Genomic DNA, 19,513 nt, shown 5'->3' with positions numbered 1-19,513 from the left:
GGAAAGGTTACCTGGGAGCAGGGCCCCTGTTTTCCTAGTTCTGCCCGTTTTTAGGTACCTGGGGCTTTCTGCCGTGGGGACTTTCGGTACCTGGCCTATTGTCCTCTGTCTGTCCCCATCTGTCTTAACTGCCTACCACAAATCTACTCACTGTACTGTGGAATTTGGCTCGAGTACATTTGCCATTCCTTTTCTTATCAATTAGCAGTTGACCTAAGAATCTTACATATTTTTAAAAAGATTTATATTTGACATCTTTAAAGCATTGTATCTTTCCAGGCCACATTATAAATTTTGTTTGACTTATTTTGAAATGTCCAGCATTTGTAAAGAGCAATAATAATATCAGCACTAGCATTTGTTATCACTATTTTTTATGAGGTTAAAAGCAAAATGATATATATGTACATGTAACTATTATAATACACTGTAAGCTTTGGATGAAAATATGCTTACCTTTTTTATTTTTCCAGTTAATTGCTAAAGCAGCTACCTGTTCTTATTTGTAGGAGTTCTGTTTCCTTCTTGAAGATAGCCCCTCTACTGAACTGTCCCTAGATAACAGGCTTAGTCAGGCCAAAAGCACAAGTCCTCCCGCCACCTGCAGGCGGAGAGAGCAGTGGGCCGCCTGGGTTGGAAATCCTCTGGCACTTCGTCTCTGTTGCTGCCACGCTGGGTCTGTGTTCATCGTGGTCCTGCACAGTATGAGGGAACTTCGTTCACTGTTCCTGTGCTGATACCTGTGTGTAGCACATATCCCTCCAAGGCCACAGGGGTGCCCAGCGGTAGGCTTCAAGGTGACCCCTTTTTCGTCTTCGCTCCCATTCCTACTACCTGATACTGTGCCATTAGGATTAGGTCTGCAGGTGCGTCCAGCTGTAGCCTCACACTGTGCTACCGGTAGCCTCCCTGCCCTGCTTCATCATGTCACGATAGTCTCTGTATATTTGGAGCTGTTTCTGTATGCTGCAGTCAGTATAGTTTGCCTAGAATCTGGACATTCTTAAGAAAATTACTTCATAGGAATAGAGTCATCTTGAAGGAGACTGGTCATCAGCAGAAGTTACCCCAGTGATTTCAAATAAATGATGCGCCTGGATTGACTCCAGTCAAGGAACCTAGGGTGTCAGCTGCAGGGATGAGACTGGGATGGGAGGCCCAGTTGGTAGCAGTGGGAGCCATCCTAACAGGGACAAAGCCTGTTCATAGGATGGAGATGGTCTGTAGGAGGCTTACCCAGCATTTTCCTGTATGGGGAGGTATGGGTTCTTCACTAGATTCTTCTTAATTCTTTCTCTCTGATCACTATTTTAACTTAATGACTTAAATTTTTTTTAATATTTTTTTTTATTTGACTATGCAGTCTGTTCACATGGTACAAACATCCAATCCTTAGAAATGGGTGGACAGTGAGAAATCTTTTCTGCTTCATTTCTCTGGCTACCTATTTTCTTCTCTGGAGGTAGCCAGGTATCCCCTTTCTTTCTGTGTCCTTTCTGTTAGGCAACTATTTAATGAGTAACTTGGCTTTCTAAGCCATCTGGTATCAGGAGTCTCCTGTATAGTCAGTATGAACCTTTTAGGATGGCAAAGGGACATGCCCCTTTGTAAATAAGTGGAGCGACTCTGGTTTATACACCCAGCTCATTTGACTTGGTTACATGAGTTGTATCTTGAGAAGCTAAGCTACTCTTGAATATCCTGACAGCTTGTATTTTTTTTTTCTTTTCTTTTGTATCCGCAAGTTAAAGGTTAGACTCTCCAATCATGGGAGTTCATCCCGGTTCATCATGGCATGTTTAGTAGGTGGCCAGCAACTGGTTTCTGTGTGTTGTTATGTTTTCAGCTGTCTCTAATGTTAGTGTATTTTCCTCCTGGTAGTGAAATTTGTGACAACAGTATCATTTATCCTTTTAGTTTATTATGGGTATTATGGCTTACATTTGAAAAATTGGTTGATAGGTTTACTGTTTAGAAAGCTGAGTCTCTGGCCTGCGCTTAAAATGGTGAATGTAACCAAGGCAAAGAAGAAAAGTTTGCTGAGCGTTGTAGTAACCTTATACTTGGGTCACACTCAATGCATGGGGTAAGACTTACTCAGTATCTTAGCCTAGGTTTTGTTTAATTTGAGGCACTTAGATATTTTCAAAGGCCAGAAACTCTCAATGGAAAATAGCATTATTGAACATCATATTAATCTTTATTTGATTCATTTTCCTTAGGTTTGAAAGAGAAGATAGTAAGGAGCTTCGAAGTCTCCCCAGATGGGTCCTTCTTGCTCATAAATGGCATTGCTGGATATTTTCATTTGCTGTCAATGAAGGTGAAGCATTATTAGTTGTTGCTTATTCTTGTAGGACACAGGTGGCAAACACAAGGCCCATGGGCTGAATCTGGCCCTCTACCTTGTTTTATCCAGCCTGGTACCTTGTTTCTATCCGGTGGCAACACCGAGCTCTCACTTAACAGTTAAGGAGTAGTTAGATTTATACAGTCCTAAAGTTACATTCAGCCTTTTGAAGGCAACTGTGAGGCTGATGCGGCCCCTGGTGAAAATGACATTGACACCCCTGTGTAGGATGAGACGTTAGTGCAGGGGTGGTCTTGAACCATAAGTCGTGGTATCCTTAAATCCGCATCTCAGGTAGAGGAGCACAGTGGCACTTGGGTAGAAGTTGTGGGCACTTGGGGGGAAACCTCGGAGTACGGGGAAAAAACAGTGTGGAGTGGGGGCTATACAATGGAGAAGTAGATGGTTTCTGTCCTACACAGTGTGATTCTTCTGTTACCCTCCTAAAACAATTTGATAGGTAATATTTATTATTCTTTTAGACTAAAGAATTGATTAGTAGCATGAAAATCAATGGAAGGATCGCAGCATCGACATTCTCTTCAGATAGTAAGAAAGTGTACGCCTCTTCTGGTAAGTTAAGCTAATGACATGATGATCAGAAGCTTCTTTGAAGCTTTAAATGTGTTCACATTTCAAATTTAGTAAAATGTGTGATTTTAGACATTTTAGTAAGCAAATCAGTTGTTTTATTTTTAGCATGCATTTATTTTGTTGTTGGCATTGGTCTTCTCATTCACCATTTAACATATATCGCTAACATGTTTGAGGACAAGATGGAAAGTAAATGCTTATTTAAAAGGTGAGTTATTCTAAAACTGCCTTTCTTTGCGAAAGTTGCGTAGAATCATTGCCCCTTTTAGCTCCTTCTGACTTGGATAATGTTTGGAATTTTCTTTATTGCTGACCAAAAGCAATTCAGATCTCATCTTCCCTGATATTTCTGCAGTACTTTTTTTCCTTTAAACTGTAAGAGAACGTTTATTTAGAAAGTTACAGAAGCAGAGTGAGGTGTAGGAGAAGGAGACAAGGTGCAGAGGCAAAAGAAGGGCCCCTGGAGTTCAGGACAGAAGGGCACTGGTGAGGACCCTGGGCGGCGGCGGCCCCGGAGGGAGAGTGCCTGCCTGTAGCAGTGTTGGCCAGCACTCCGCGATCCCTGGCGGTCTCTCATCTTGTGCTTTCCTGCTCTTCTGCCCTTTTGATTTCCCAGTGTCATCTTTAACTCTTGCTCCCTTTCCGAGAGGATGCTGAGGGCCCTCACAGTCTCAGTGTAGTTCGCGTGGTTTGGTGTAGTGGGGAGTGTTAGAGAGGTTCTGCCGGTGAGTGCGCTATCTTGCAGTCTTACCTCAGCAAGGAGCTTTTGATAATATACCATACATTTTTGAAAAAAAGGTTTTAAATGAGGATTAGCTTTTTAAGAAAGGATTAACTTGAACGTTAGTTTTAATTTTTGTTCTGGTTTTGGCCTGCAGTCAAACTTTCATAAAGGTGAGTTATTTACATTTGTATTTTTTAACCAATTAATACAAGAAGGTTAGCAGTATCTATATTCCTTATAATATGCTAGGTCTTCTGAGAGGTAAGGAATAAATACTGGTTCAGAGTAATAATCCTAATAAGATGGCCCTTGGACCCTGGGAGAGTCAGAGTTCTCCCAGGGCCCTTGGACCCTGGGAGAAGAGGGAGAGGATCAGCAGGAGTAGTGAAATGTGGTATATGAATTGGAGGTAGATGTGAAATATTTACAAATTCGGTCACTGTGGGGAAGGTCACATTTACTGTAAGGAAGGTCCTAAAAGCAAGGGAGGAGTGATCAAGAGTCAAACCTTGGTAATTAAGGGTTGCCTATATTTTGCCTGTTTTTCTTCCCCTGTCCTCTTTTTGTCTTCCTTTTCTTTTTCTGAAAGGAGTAGTTGATGTGATTGGTATATCATTCATATTGTTCCATATAAAGGATGTTTTGAGATAGAAGGAGAGTTGCAAAAAATTTCTTTCCCTTTTATCTTTTCCACTTTACCAGTTTTTTCTTTCTTCTCATGGATTCATCGTTACCTCTTTTGCCTTAAGTCATCGCCCACTTACGACCATTAAGTGGACTTGGCTTGTAGATGTCCTTCCTGCCCTTGACCTCTTCTCTTCCCATTTTCGTCCATTGCTAGCTAATCTTTAAACACCTTCCTTTATTGTACCATTACCCTGCAGACAAACATTGAGTTTTTGAAAAATGACCCTATTAAATTTTTCCAATTATGTTTCATTGCTACCTAATCTGAACCCATATGCCAGCCTGGGAAATTTCACTGGTTAAGGAAATAGTTGAAACAGTAAGATTTGTTGAATTCCCATAGGGAGGATAAGAGTATATAGGACAGCGAACTTGAGAGCAATGTCCACAGAAAAGGCAGAGCTGAAATAGGTGCGGGAGGAGCCACCTTTGAGACGCACGTAGGGTCATCACAGAAGTAAACCTGTGACGGGTGAAGAGAAGAGCGTGGTCGTCAGTAGTGAGTGCCACCGGAGTGAGAAAAAAATGAAGGACTGCTTTTGGTGATTAGGCAGCCATTTCTGTTATGAAAATATTTGTGATCTCTTCGATTTAATGTTCTTTCTTGTACAAATTCTGCCTTCTCAAAACTGTTCTTATTCACATTTAGCATTTCTTACTATTTATATTGTTAGTTGATAAATTGTGCATAGTGTCTTAATTAAATTGTAAATTCCCTGTGGTCTGGACCAGTTGATTCTTTATTTCCTCTCCTCCATCATCAGTTTGATATCTAAGCCACCTAGCCATTCATATTAAGTGCTCTAATACCTGTTGGTACATGTTGAAAGACCAGTCCCAGTGGGTATTTTGTTTTGTTTGCTTTTTCCAATTTGCTCTAGTAATCCAAGTGAAATGTAGAAGCTTTTTCTGAAAGTTCAGCTCAAGCCAAGAGTTTGTGACTTTCACTCTAAGATACTATTTATTAATAACTAATTGAGGATGCAGTTTTCTATAAATGGGAATGTAGGCAAGAAATATTTTTAGGCCAGTTTTGTAGATCTAGGACATTTATAGTAGGTCTTTATTTGTAGTCTCTTGTCCTGTTCAGAAGGGGCTAAGAATGGTCAGTCCACATGACTTTCAGGTTTAAAGCAAAATTAACCAAACCTTTTTTGTCTCTCTGATTCAGCGGATGGAGAAGTTTATGTTTGGGATGTGAACTCTAGGAAGTGCCTGAACAGGTTTGTCGATGAAGGTAGCTTATATGGACTGAGCATTGCTACCTCTAGGAATGGACAGTATGTGGCTTGTGGGTAAGTAGAGGTTCTTGTAACTCTTAATCACATTGTACTAATGAGAAAATACTAATGAATTGATATACTAGATGGTGCTTAAGTATTAGTAGTTCTGTTTATAAACTGTTCAGTAACAGGAGATTGGTAAATGCGGGTCCTTTACATTTTGTCATCTTAATGCAATGTCTAATATTATTGGTGGCTTATCAGCTCTTTAGCAAAGGAAATACTGGACTGCCTTATATACATCATTGTATTTTTTCTTATTTTTGCAATATCCATTTGATCACATCAAGTTTTCCTATTACTATTTTAGTCACTTGCCATTGATTAGGAAGTAGAATAAGGTGAACTTTGGCTTATTCTACTTTAAGTCTTTTTTTTTTCCTACTTTAAATTGTAAAGGTACTTAAAAGCACTGTTGCCTTCATCTAGCTAGGTGATATAAACCAAACACACGTTCCTTGTAAATACTGTTTGTTAGTATTGTAGAAATTTTGAAAATTTTATCTAGGACTTGTTATTGTGTGATCACAGAAAAAAATGGTTTCATTTCCCTGCTTGATTCTAAAATGCATGGTGAGGGGCGGGGAGGCGTTAGATACTTACCTGTAATTCTACCTACCAAACCACTGGTCAGCACCCGTGATTTTAGAACTTTCAGAAGTGGATTTTTATGACTTTATCTTAGACTAAACACAGTGGATCCGTAGAGATTTCAGTCAAATCTTCCCTGTGTTGGGGGGGACAAGTAGGTCTTGCTCTCCAGAAGCATAGCATACTTAGCATTTTTTCTTCACTATGCTCCTTCCTTCGGGATGGACATTGGGGAAACATCCCTGCCACACTGGGAAGCTGTAGAGCTTGGAGAGCAGGGCAGCATCGTGCGATCTGCCACAGGCAGCAGGGTGGGCAGTAGCTGGTGACTTGGTGCGGGAGTGTCTTGGTTAAGGCCCACCCTTTCCTGTGTTACCTGTAGTCACCACACCTATGCCAAACCTGGAGGGAGGGACTCGTCAGCTTGAGCCCAGTGTTCACCAGAGTCGTGTACACTAAGGCAGCAGTTCACTATTAGGAGGACTTCTGGGAAGAAAGCTCCTTTCAGATGAAGACTGGTGTTTAAACTAATTATAGCTACTTTTAAGCAGAACTGCTTTGGCCTTTACGTGGGGAAAGAATAACTACACAAAATGACCTTTACTCAAATTTGTGAAATTAGTCTGTTTCTGATCCTTGCCCCTCTATTTTGTATCACTTTTATTAATCCTCTTTGAAAGGCCCAAGTAGGAAAGACTCTGATAGTAGTAGTTTAAATTCACTTGATTTTAATTGCCTTGAGTGTAATTAAATTCAGATGTGTTTAGTTAAAGAACATTGTGAGATTTTTTGTTAAACCTGTAAAGAAAGGCCTTAACACTTGTTAAAGGAATTTCTGACGTTATCAGGGAGGTGGAAACAGTCACTGGTGGTGGAGGAGCCAGAGGCCTGACCGAACCCACCTGGCCGGCTGGGTGTTGGCTTCCTCCTCCCTCCTCCTCTCCCTCCCTGTCCCGCAAACACAGTCTCTCTCTCTCTCTCTCCCTCCCTCTGCTGGTGCTGGTGTGAGACCGCTGTGTCTTGTCTGCTGCTGCCGGGAATTTAACTCCTCCTTTGGTTTCAGAACTCTGGTAGTATCTGTTAACGGGAATTTAACTCCTCCTTTGGTTTCAGAACTCTGGTAGTATCTGTTAACTCTTCTCATTCAGTGTTGTGACGTAAAGTGGATGCTTTCTGTTTGCAGTTTTGCTCCGATGGAAATGGGGAAACTAAGGATGTTGTAAATAGAGAACTCTTCTCGTTTTACACCGTCGTCTTTCATGGCTTTATTTAACGTAGGGTTGCTAGTTCTGTCACACACACACTTGAAAACACTGACAGGGTTGGGTCTTGAGTGGGGTCTTACTTTTTCAGGTCAGTGCCCTTCTCACTCCACTGGCTGGAATCTGTAGCAATGTTGTACTTTTGCTGCATCTTCTGTGAATGAGGTAGTGTGTTTTGTTTTGTGACTCCCTATGTAGCTGACAGATGAGTCAGGGAAAAAAAACAGTTGAGTGATCACTACGTACAGAGCACTGCATGTTGAAGAACGGGTGAGTTGTTGGAGGCATAGCAGCGCAGCTTCTCCTCGCCCTTGCCTGTGACAGCCCTTAGTGTGCATGGGCCCTCATGACCTCAGAACATGTGTCACCAAGTAAGGTGGCCCCAGAAGGTGACTTGGAGAATCCCTGTATTTTGTTGCTGTTGCCTTATTTTCTACAATTACCCTGAAGTCAGGAAATGTCTCATCTTGCAGCCATCGTACAGGTCAGTACAGTGTAGTGGCCTGTATGATGGTCGCTGCATCGTACCGAGTAGTTTCAACTCTTGCCTTTACTGGGGATGTGCAAGCTGCGAACCACTTTGGGGGGTGGGGGCATCGTTCCATTTTGAGAATTGTAGGTCAATGCCAAATTATTTCTAGATACTTAACATACACTTATATTTTATGTTAACATAATGATATATTAAATATATGTATGCTTTTAATATTTCAAATCAAAGTTCTGTCCAGTGATTAGAGATATGTTGACTTTAGCCTTCATCAGCATGTGCCAAGGACTGTTCTTTTAAGTTAATTAATTAATTGAATTTTAAAAGATTTTATTTATTTATTTTTAGAGAGTGGGGAAGGCAGGGAGAAAGAGAGGGAGAGAAACATCAATCAGTTGTCTCTTGTGCGCGCCCAGACTGGGGGTTGAACATGCAGTGCAGGCCTGTGCCCTGACCAGGAATTGAACTGGTGACCTTTTGCTTTGTGGGACAATGCTCAACTGACTGATCCACCCCGGTCAGGGCTTTTTCATATATGGCCATATATGTATGTGTGTACATTTATAATATATATTATATAATATAGGAGGTCTGTCCGGAAAAAAATTCAGCCATTGTTACTACTGCGAGAATGGTTTGCGCATCACTGTAACCTGGCAGCCAAGGAGAGTGGACTGGAACGTGCGTGCATGAACAGTCACAACTTCACTCTCCTAATCAGTGGGAATGGTGGACGGCATTGAGTGAGCCATGTGTATTGTGTGGTTGTCACATTCAAAATGACTGAGCAAGTAAAGTGACGCGTCTGCATCAAATTTTGCGTTAAGCTTGAACATTCCCGGGCAGAAACTCTTCACGTGATTCAGAAGGCCGCAGCTGTGGGCAACTGGTGACTGGCAGATTCATCAGAACAATGTGCTTGCACAAGCATCACATCTTGTACATAGTTTTTTGGTAAAACATCAAATCACCTGGGTGACTCAGCCCCCTACAGCCCAGATCTGGCACCCTGAGACTTCTGGCTTTTCCCAAAACTTAAAATCATCTTTAAAAGGGAAGAGATTTCAGACCACTGATGAGATTCAGGAAAATACATTGGGGCAGCTGATGGCAATTAAGAGAACTGTGTGAGGTCCCAAGGTGCCTACTTTGAAGGGGACTAAGGCATTATTGTCTTATATATAATGTTTCTTGTATCTTTTATTTTTTTCAGTAAATGTCTCTATTTTTCCTATTACGTGGCTGGATACCTTCTGGGCAGACCTCGTATATTAACTCTACATGTATATCTGTGTGTATATATATATTTTTGTATATAAACTAATTTCATTCTCATTTCCTACTGCATAGTATAGGTATTATTATCTTCACTTTACAGGTGGGGAAGCTGAGGCACTGTGAGTTAAGTAATTTGGTTCAGGTCATCCAGAGTGTAAGTGGTAAAGCCAAGAACACAACCCCAAGTAGCCTGGCTCCAAAGCCCAGGCTCTTGACCACCCTGCTACATTTTTTAAGGTATACCTCTGAGTGTTCGTGTGTTTAAGTACGTAAGTGGTATAGTTAGTAGGAGTTTTGTAAATTAAGTTTTATAAGAAGTAGAGAAAATAGAGTCCAGTGCGTCGAGTATGACTTTTTTGTGTGCCGTCTGTATAACCCCTTGGAAAATCAACTTCAATCATTCTGTGCTTCAGCTTTTATGTAGCTTTGTCTTTTATCTTCTTAAATCTCCAAAAGTACCTAAGATTTCCATTTTTCCTACTTAAATCTGGGTTTTAAATTCTTAACGTAAGGCTGCTTCAGGATTTTTGTGATTTCAGCAACCTAACTGCGTTTGGAGCACGGAAGCAGGTCTTCTGTAGCTGAGAGCTAACAAAGTTTCTCTTTCATCCTCGCACTCGAAGATATTTTCAGTATTTAGTCTCATCACGACTGTCCTTTTCCTGTCATTGCTCCATTTGTTTGTATATCTGTTTTTAGTTTTTGGATGGTGTTTTAGCTTCATCCTGCATGTCCATCACCGTAGCCACTGGCCACATGTGGCTGTTTAAATTTGAATTAATTATAATAACAAATTTAGTTTCTTAGTGACACTAGTCACTTATTTTTAATTTTACTCGAGATTTTCTTGTTTGTTCCAGTGTATTGTTTTTTAATTTTTATTCAGTTACACTTGACATTAGTCACATTTTAAGTGTTCAGCAGCTACCTGTGTCTAGTAGCTCCCATATAGGGCAGCACGACTGACTTTTTCTTAATTCAGTCATTGTATTGCTAAGAAAACGGAGCTCAGTTGGGTGAAATTTCAGTTTTGTTTGTTGGTTGTTGCTCATTAACTGGTCATTGGCAGAGCTGGATCTGGAGCACAGGTCATCTGGCCCCCAGTTCTGTCTTCTCTCCACACTACCCACCCCCCAAAATTTAGATTTTATTTCAGAAGAACACTGGATAATTCAGGGCTATGTAAAAGTGTGAAATTTATTTTGATTTAGGACCTAGAATTAATTAATAGTCCTTTGATTTTAGTACTCCCAAATATAAAAAGTGAGTTTTTGCTTCATCTGCAGAATCTTTAGGGGAGGTATGTTTCAAAATGCAAGAAAAACCTGTTTTATTCAGTGATGTGTTTTGCTTTGGTTTTCTTATTCATAAAAACATTTATTGAGCATTGTACTAGGGATTCATCGCCTTGTAGTTCACTGTCCCGTGGTGAGGACAGGCACATATGTGTCTTTGTTTACAGGGCAACTTGTCATGGGCTGCAGTTTATTTCAGACAGTGCTTTTTAAGGTCTAAGGAACGGGGAAGGCTGTTACAAATGCACATCTGGGAAAGGTTTTTTTTTTTTGAGATCTTGGCACTTGAGCTGGGCGTTTTGATGGTCAGGTTAGGATTCAGAAAAGGGAATGAAAGTTCCAAGCTGTTGGAAAAGTACAGTCTTCATTATAGAAAGAAGCATGGATTCGTAGCATGATCTACAAGACTTCAGATTTATAAACAAGTGGGGTTATTTCGTTTAGTGGATGCTGAACATAGTGGGGAAAGTTGTCCTTTCAGTGGACCTAGAGGTACCTCATGTGAAGAACTGCTTCGTTGAATGAACAGTTCATATCTGGTGAGCCAGTCATTTGCAGTTTGCTGAGCAGGACTGTCATCTGTAAATGTTTTATAAAATGCCGGTGCCTGACTTTTACTTCCTTTGCTCCAGATCACTGTATTTCCAACATCAAGTTCCTCATCATAATCCACTTCTCCAGTTTCGCTTATGCCCTTCCTTAACTGCTGTTGAGTCTCACAAAAGGGCACAGCTTTCTGGGCCTCTTTAGGGGTCAGTGAAAACAACGGACTAAGATCCCGGCCTCAGAAAACCCTTTCCAAGGGGCAGGGGGCCAAACTGGAAACTGAAGCCGCACATGGACTCACCGTGTAGCTCAGAAATGAAGCCCACGAGGAGTGGTGCAGGGAGGCCCACCGGAGAGCCAAGCCTGTGGGCCAGGGCACCCCTGGGCTCCCAGTCCTTTCTCCAGATCCAGCGCAGGCTGGCCTCTCGTGGGTGCGGGGATCATTGGACATAGGGTCACCAGCAGCGCTGCCTTGGGGGCCCTCCCTGAGGAACTCGGGATGCGGCAAGCACTGTGAGCCCGGCCTGCTCCCCGAGGGTAGTGGCAGAGTCAGTCACAGGGTCTCCGGGTCCCTGCAGAGTCTCACTGCCCCCTCGGCCCCTGGAGGAAGAGCGAGCAGCAGCTGCAGGCATGGCTGCTGAGGCTGACAAGGAGTGAGCTGGTGGGGCGAGATGTTCAGACAGGCTTGTTTTTAATCTGTGGTGTTCCTTTTTCTCTTCGCAGTTCTAATTGTGGAGTGGTGAACATATACAGTCAAGATTCTTGTCTCCAGGAAACAAACCCAAAGCCGATAAAAGCTATAATGAACTTGGTTACGGGTGTTTCTTCTCTGGCCTTCAATCCTACCACAGAAATCTTGGCAATTGCTTCAGAAAAAATGAAGGAAGCAGTCAGATTGGTATGTCTTTACCCTTTCCTTTTATCATTGGTAACATGAAAATTTCAGTTGAAGACATGGAAAGATAACAGGAAAGGAAGAGTGTTGGATTATTTTTTAAAGTAGCTTCTTTTGACTAGTAGAAATTACTAGTATTATAGCTTTTGGGTGTTGTTATATGAAAGGTGCACAATAGCCACCAAATTTGTATTATGTCAGTTCTTTTGGGAAAGCTGTGCTGTTCTATCAACATTTCTTAAGTGGCTGTTCTTTATTTCAGAGGTTTCTTTCAGTATATTAGTAAGCAATATGTTTAAGGCAAATACTTCTTTCCTCTACAGTTTTTTCCTAGAGGAAAAGACCTTTTTTAAGGCCTGTTATCTTAAAAAGGAGGCAAAATCTAGGAGGCAAGTCCTAGATTTTGAAAATAAATTGTGCTTGAAAATAAATTGTTTAAAAAGATTGCAATTTAAATAGCTAGAATAGTACTTGTGAATATATCTCTGTGCCAGGAGTCCCCAGCACCCCTCCCAAGTTTGGTGATTTTGTAGGAGGGCTCCCAGGACTCAGTGTATGGTCGTACTTATGGTTAAGGGTTATTTCGGGGAAAGGATATGATGCAAAATCATCATGGGGCAAAGTCCCCTCCTAGTGGAGTCCCAGGACATGGGTAATTCCTCCAGTGAGATGTAACCACATGTGCTAAGGAAGCTCATCCAGGACTCGGTGCCAACATTTTTATTGGGGGGTGATCATACAGGTGCTCTCTGCCCAGCATGCACCAAAAATCCAGGCTCCTGGAAGTACATGCAGGTGTTCAGGTTAGACCACGTTGTACAGATGGTTTAGGCACAGTGAGCCGTCCTTGTCATTTAGAGGAAGTTTCAGATCGGTGTAGGGGACCGTTTACCATTCAAGTTCCCAGACACCATCCAAGGGCCACCCTTGTCAGTAGGCCTTTCTAAGGATTAGCAGCCTCAGGCCTACATTAACTCTTCTGCCCAGTTTCAGCTCAGTTTAGATGTCACTGCATCTCTGTGAAGTTCCTTTCCCTTTGGGCAGAATCAGTTTTCTTCATTCATTTAACAGTTATTTGCTCTTGGCACCAGTTGTATAAGATGGTGTAGAACTTGGAGTGGCCGTATTGCATTGTGCTGCTGTTGCGTGTATACCACCAGGTGGTAAGCACTTTACAGGAACTGTTGTTTTTTCTTTCAGCCAGCAAAGAGTCTTGAATACTTTGTCAACTTTGTTTGATAGTGTATAGTTTACAAAAATTTACAAACAAAACACTTTGAGTCAAATAACGGTTGTCAGATAATTAACTGACCCCATATTAGTAACTAATAAAGGGCAGAACTGTGCTTCTAGATTCCATATTTCTTCTAGCACTTTAGTTGTGTTTCTCTTGAATTCCTCAAAGTCCTAGAACGTGTACAGGACTTGAGATGGCAAGTAGCTCGAGGAGGAGGCTTAGCCCCACCTGTATCATCACATAGAGCAGCTTCGCTGCCACCGGATATGGATTGGCATGCTGCCTAACATCTTCTCTGAGAGGGGGAAGGATCCTGCTAGAATACATTGTTTGAAAAGTACAGCATTGTTTTATTGCCTCTCTGTCTAATGACTCATTTGATAAACAGGAAGGTTCTAATTCAAGTCAGGTTTAAAATCTCCATTCTAATGGGAGTGGCAGACTAGTACATATTACTCTTTTATCATTTTCATGGTAGTAAATTGTTTTATAAAACCACGGGATCTGCCTCATGTTGACATAATATATTCAACAAGACGCCTAGTAGTTCTGCCTAGTTTGCCTCAGTAGTCGTGGCAGCATTAATGGTTTTTTATTGTGGAAAAATCAAACAAGGAATTCATTAGTAACAGCCAAATCCCGTTTTTCAGATGTTCGTCAGCCATAGGGTCTCATGGAAGGAACCAGGCACAGCAGCTTCAGAATATTGCAGTGAAACAGCGTTAGTACCATCAAATGCAGCCTCTTACAATGGTCCAAACAGTGCTGTTGTCTCAGTACAGCACAGCGGACAGAAATCTAAGCCCATGGCACCAGTAGGAGACCCAGAAGTTAAACTTATTACATCTGTAACCTTGAATGTTTTAGAAAGTTGTAGAACTTCTTATCCATTACGTTAAGGATGAGTGAGCTTTTACTTGTTGAATTTTGGTACCTGGGCCCTTAAACGTAGTGACAGAAATGTGGTTCAAGGTAAAGGGAGCTTTCCGGGGTAAAGATGTTTGTGTTTTTTTTTGGCCTTTTTCTTAATTGTTAAGTTACACCTTTTAATCCAACGGCTGTAAAGAGAGGTTATAGAGCACAGTCCCCTTCTAATGAGGTGGGGTTGTGGTTTGCGGGAAGATGTGCTAATGCAGCGAGAGGTCACACTGGGGACTCGGCACATGGACATAGTTGAGTCAGGGGGGAGGACACTGTAAACAGGGTTTTTTGGCCCCCAACAGCCAAGTCAGTAGAGGAGATAAAGTAGGAAAGTGGGTTCTCAGTAAATTGGTGTTCGTTCTCCATTAGGAAGAACACACTGGGAAAGCCTGGCCACTTTGTACGGGTGTGAGGGGATTTTTTGTATGAAGGCACATCTGAGGGGGCACGGTTTACACTGTAAACTTCATAAGTGTGTGTTTTTACCACAGTCTTTCTGGTATTCTGTTTATCCAGCTACAAAAAACACAGCTACCTTCTGTTAAAAATAGGCTTTAAAAAAGTGCCATGTGTCTTGTGCCCCAATTTTTGTCCTGTAGGGCGTTCCCTGTGTATAATAAATAACTGACTTAAGTATAAAGTTACATGAATCCATATTAGGAGGCTGTTTTTTTCCAATTTCAGAAAATAAAAAGGGTGGTATAATATTTTCTTTGAGGAATCATTCAAGTAGAAAGGTTGGTTCTGGTATATTTTGTTTTGGAAGAGTCAGAAAAACAGCTCCCTAAACTTCCAAGTCCTGTTGATAGAAAAGTTACTGAGCAAATGTGTGGGCACAGTGTAAGAGTCAGGTTACATGTGAGGCGGAAGTGGAAGGCAGGCGTGGGCAGTTCTGTTCTCGGCACTTGCAGCAAATGGGTATTTCCTGATGGTCTGCTCCCGAGCTGCCTTGGATCACCTGTTCCGAGTTGGTGCGTGCTTGGAGGACGCAAACGCCTAATAACTTAAGCAAAACAGGAAGCCAAACCACTTGTCAGAAACTCCTGATTTCTGCATTCCCAAACTAAGTGTAAATACATTTTGCAATATCCTCATTGTGGTTTCTCTCCTAAAATGCTAGTCTGCTTTATACTTAAACTTTTCAAAGAACCTGTTCAGAGTGGTGTTTTAAGAAGTTTAAAAGTTAAGATCAAATCGGATAATTCTAGCTTCCTAGCGTTAATGAGTGAAGACCATTTCTTGTCATCGCTAATGCCTTTGCATTGATACCATGCTGTGCTGTCAGAACCTGTCTTCTGGAGAGGTTGAGAATAACTGAAAATGGCATGGGGATTCACTCTAGACTTTATCCTTTCTTGACACAGTGGTCAATAAATATGTCAGGGAGTAGGACCTAATAAGTGACTGCCTGTGAAACCTGTTTAATAGGCAGGTACATATATTAATGGTACTTGTCTGTGAGAATCATCTTGATTGGATGGTTTAAAGTCTGATCTAAAAGTGTAGAGGAGGGCAGATTACCAAGCTAAAGAACTGAATGATAACTCTGTATTTGAACGTGAGGGTGCTGTATTTCTTGAAAGAGCTAGAGAACATTTGAAAATGAGAATTGCTAAAATCCGCCCCCCACCAAGGTCACAGGTTCTGTGCTTGGGTTTGTCTCTCTGCAACTGGGTGAGGACTGGCCTCACCTGGCTTTGGACTTGGACTCAATTTTCCCCAGAAGCAGACTTCCTTGGAGAGGAAGACTGTGTCCCTCTGTGCTTCGGTCTGGCCTTGAGGTGAGCTTTTGGCTCTAAATCAGAACACAGTTTCACTTGAAAAACTAGGTTTTCATGATTCAGTCCTCCTCAAGAGGTTGCAAAAGACAAAGAATGTGTCACATAGTTGAAAAATAAAGTGGGAAAAGGAAATTCTATGCCTTTGGAATACTTGGTATGACTCTGCCTAGGCTTCAGTTGCATAAAATCAGACTCTTCATAATGGTTAAAGTATCTGTTCCCTGTGACAAATTCTAGTATTCTTTACTGTGGTCATTCAGTCAGAGCCTCAGTGGGTGTTGCTCTTGACTTTTCCCTTCCGTTCATTCATTCAGCAGACACCTGAATCCCCCAGGCTTCATGCTAGATGCTGCGTTAAAAACATCAAGAAAAGACTTTTTTCTCCTCCTTTCCTCTCGGTTAATAGCACATTGAAAATCAGATGTTAATTTGGAATATTTTACTACATGAACATGTACTGTAATCAAAATATACGTTTTGTTCCAGCTAAAAGATAGAATGAAGATTGAGATTTAAGAAAGTTGAGTTCCCAGTTGTTACAATTTAAAGCTTTTTATTATTTCCTGCAGGTTCACCTTCCTTCCTGTACAGTATTTTCAAACTTCCCAGTCATTAAAAAGAAGACTATTTCTCTTGTTCATACCATGGATTTTTCTCCAAGAAGCGGATATTTTGCTTTGGGGAATGAAAAGGGCAAAGCCCTGCTGTATAGGTAGGTATTGTTTATGCTTAAAAGTCAGAAATACCTGTAATCTTCTTCTGGAAATGTGAAGAGGTGCTGCTGTTACATTTCCCGATTTTCCAGTTACATACAGTTTGTTACCTCGATTACAGTGAATCGATTACAATGATAAGTTACTAAATAAATTGTAGAGTGTAGGCCTGACATTTCATCTAACAAAATGTGCATTTTTCTACCATAAATGTCACTAATGGAAAATTCACCTGGGGAATTTTTTTTTTTTAGAGCTGTATTTTGAAAATATCAAATTGAGGAAAAGTAGCCACTTTAATAATATTGCCACTTTCTTGGTGTCTTATGTTTAGGTTAACCTTTGTTGATTTGGCAATTCTCTATTTACTCCATTAGATTTAAGAGAAAATATTTCTTTTCCCTGCAGCTGTAAGCTATAACTGAAGATGTTAACCACAAAGACATCCAGAAGTTATGCTCTGCCCGGGCTCTTTTCTGCAGTCAGTATTCTTAGCCGTAAAGCAAGGAACAAGTGAAATCTAATTGCATTGTTGCCAGAAGATAGAGGTGACAGGTGGCTCTTGAGGGAGACCTGAAGAGCCAGAACCCTGGGACTTAAATCACAGCCCCTCTCCCCGCTCCCTAGTGTAGGCAGTGAACGCTGCACGGCAGCCGTGGTTGTTTGTATGCTTCGGGGAAGGCCCGCTTTCCAAATAAAATGAAATCTGGAGTGAAGAAAAGGAGGCATGTAAATTGATTTTGAGGATATAGTTGTGAAAAGAGAATATAGCAAACAATAATACGGTTTCAAGTTCTATTTACTTGGAAAGGAAAGTTGGTTATATACCTGGAATATTCATATATATTCCATCATTCCCATTTCGGATCATTTTTGGTGATTCAGTTTGGAGATTATAACAGAATGCAGTCTTATTACACTTTGAAAGTCTCTTCCAAAGCTCTGGTTTATTATAACTGAATTTTTCTTTTCGTTATGTAAGCCGAAGGACATTGGAATCTCCACCAGAGTACTGATCTCTAGTGAGAGTTTCTAACAAGTAGATTGGACTGGCATTTCTATTGGGTATGGCTGACCAGGTGTGTCATGGACCCCAATTTGAGGCTTTGGGGCAAGCTTAACGCCTTTACCTAAAATCTGAGGTATAGCATTAGGATCCTTCGGAATGTCAGATTGAGCAGTCTTAACCTAGCATGCCTGCGGAGAATTATTGTGATTACACCCCCCACCCCAAGTACAGAATTCTAAGTACCATCCTGTGATCTGACTGACAGTACTCTGGGTAATTGGAAACTTGTTTGGATTATTTATTATTTGTCTTTTACTTTTTCAGGTTGCACCATTACTCAGACTTCTGAAGAGATTATCTGAAGTAAGAAAATCCCTTTAAATGCTTCTCCGGTTTTACGGTCACTCCCGTTGCTGTCCCTGGCGGAGAAGGGACTGCGTTAGCCGGTCTTGGTTTCAGCAGAGGAGTGGAATGGGAGTAGATCAGCAAGGGCCTGGTTGGACTTGAGTCTTCCTTGGGAATTTCTTTTTATTTAAAAGAATTTGTTTTAGATTTTATGTATTTATTTTTAGAGAGAGAGGAAGAGAGAGAAGGAGAGAAACATTGGCTGGTTGCCTCTCACACGCCCCCAACTGGGGACCTGGCCTGCTACCCAGGCATGTGCCCTGACGGGCAGTTGAATTGGCAACTTTTCGGCTCATAGACCAGCACTCAGTCCACTGAGCTTCCCACCAGCCAGGGCTCCCACCAGCCAGGGCTTCCTTGGGAATTCCTTACTCTAAATCACAACAACCTGGCTCTTTTCTTCTGAGTTCCACTCTTTAATATTGTAATTACTGGTCATTTAATCCACAAAGGACCATAGACTGAACAGTGAGAAAGTATCTTCATCTATAATTAAAGCTTTCATGAGCTCAGATCCTCTTATTTTGTATATGTTTCTTGAGAGACTATAAGTGCCTTGCCCTGTAGCTAGTTAACAGTGGCTTGTCACAGTCCTAGTTAATGTCTGATCATTAGTTTTAAAGCAGTAGGACATGCTCCTTCTCCCGTGGCTTGGTCTTCGAGCTGAGTGAGAGCTGGTGATAGTTCGGAGGTTGAGCTTTGCAGCTGCCCCCTGTTTATTGCAGTTGACTGATTTGATCTTTGAGAGTCCTAAATGTTGAAGACAGACTCTGGGAGTGCATATAGATTTAAATAGAAGAATTTTTCAAAGTAGAAGAATGTTAAAGCATGAGCCAGGAGGGGGAAGCAGTCTAGCCATCCCGCCTTCCAGAATTACGTTGCTAGTGCGTGTTCGTTGGTCAGCAGCTACAGATCAAGTGTATAATTTCTCCTCTTCTTTCCTTAGGTTCAGTCAAGTTACAGGAGAAGCCCTTCCTGATAGACCTTCTCAGAAACTTTCCAGAACGTGTGATATGTGGATAATGAGTTTTGAGCCAGCTGTGCATATTTAAGTTAATAGAAATGTTTTAATAAACACATGGCAACTTTTGTTTGAAAATAAATGTATGTGGTTCTTCCCTCCCCACCTACACTCAGACACACCGACTTGGATGCATTTCCTTTAACACCAAACATGAGAAATTGGAAACACCTGTGTGTCGCCAGCATTCTCATGGGCAGATGGTGCCATATTTCACAGTTAACCCTGATAGTGTTTCCCCCTTTCCCATAGATAGATCCCTCCCTGTTTCAGGGTAACAACTAACTGAGGCTCTGATTGGCTGGAAATGAAAGTGATGAGATCTCCGAGAATGAATTTTGAACTTCCAAGATTTCCTGGAAAAGTGATTATGGACTATTCTGGTCTTGGTACTTCAAATGGTTGTGATTGTTTGTGGGAGAGGAGGCACA

The 19,513-nt window shown here is 41.4% G+C and overlaps 1 protein-coding gene across 1 annotated transcript in view; it reads left to right on the top strand.

The window, feature by feature from the left end:
• The window catches only part of UTP18 (UTP18 small subunit processome component), a 36,164-nt gene extending 17,004 nt beyond the window's left edge, over window positions 1–19,160 (top strand). Inside the window, exons 8-14 of the mRNA XM_045836910.1 lie at window positions 2,223–2,323; window positions 2,833–2,923; window positions 5,527–5,650; window positions 11,824–11,998; window positions 16,504–16,646; window positions 17,981–18,019; window positions 19,008–19,160. Of these exons, the coding sequence (XP_045692866.1) occupies window positions 2,223–2,323; window positions 2,833–2,923; window positions 5,527–5,650; window positions 11,824–11,998; window positions 16,504–16,646; window positions 17,981–18,005 (659 nt within the window). The 3' untranslated portion in view covers window positions 18,006–18,019; window positions 19,008–19,160. The remainder of the gene's footprint in view (window positions 1–2,222; window positions 2,324–2,832; window positions 2,924–5,526; window positions 5,651–11,823; window positions 11,999–16,503; window positions 16,647–17,980; window positions 18,020–19,007) is intronic.
• Window positions 19,161–19,513: the final 353 nt, after the last annotated feature.

Source organism: Phyllostomus hastatus, unplaced genomic scaffold (genome assembly GCF_019186645.2).
Source record: "Phyllostomus hastatus isolate PE091 unplaced genomic scaffold, TTU_PhHast_1.1 phas_contig_210, whole genome shotgun sequence".
In the NCBI taxonomy this organism is placed as follows: Eukaryota; Metazoa; Chordata; class Mammalia; order Chiroptera; family Phyllostomidae; genus Phyllostomus; species Phyllostomus hastatus.
Note: the sequence above shows the minus strand (reverse complement) of the source record. Positions and strands in the feature narration are given on the sequence as shown.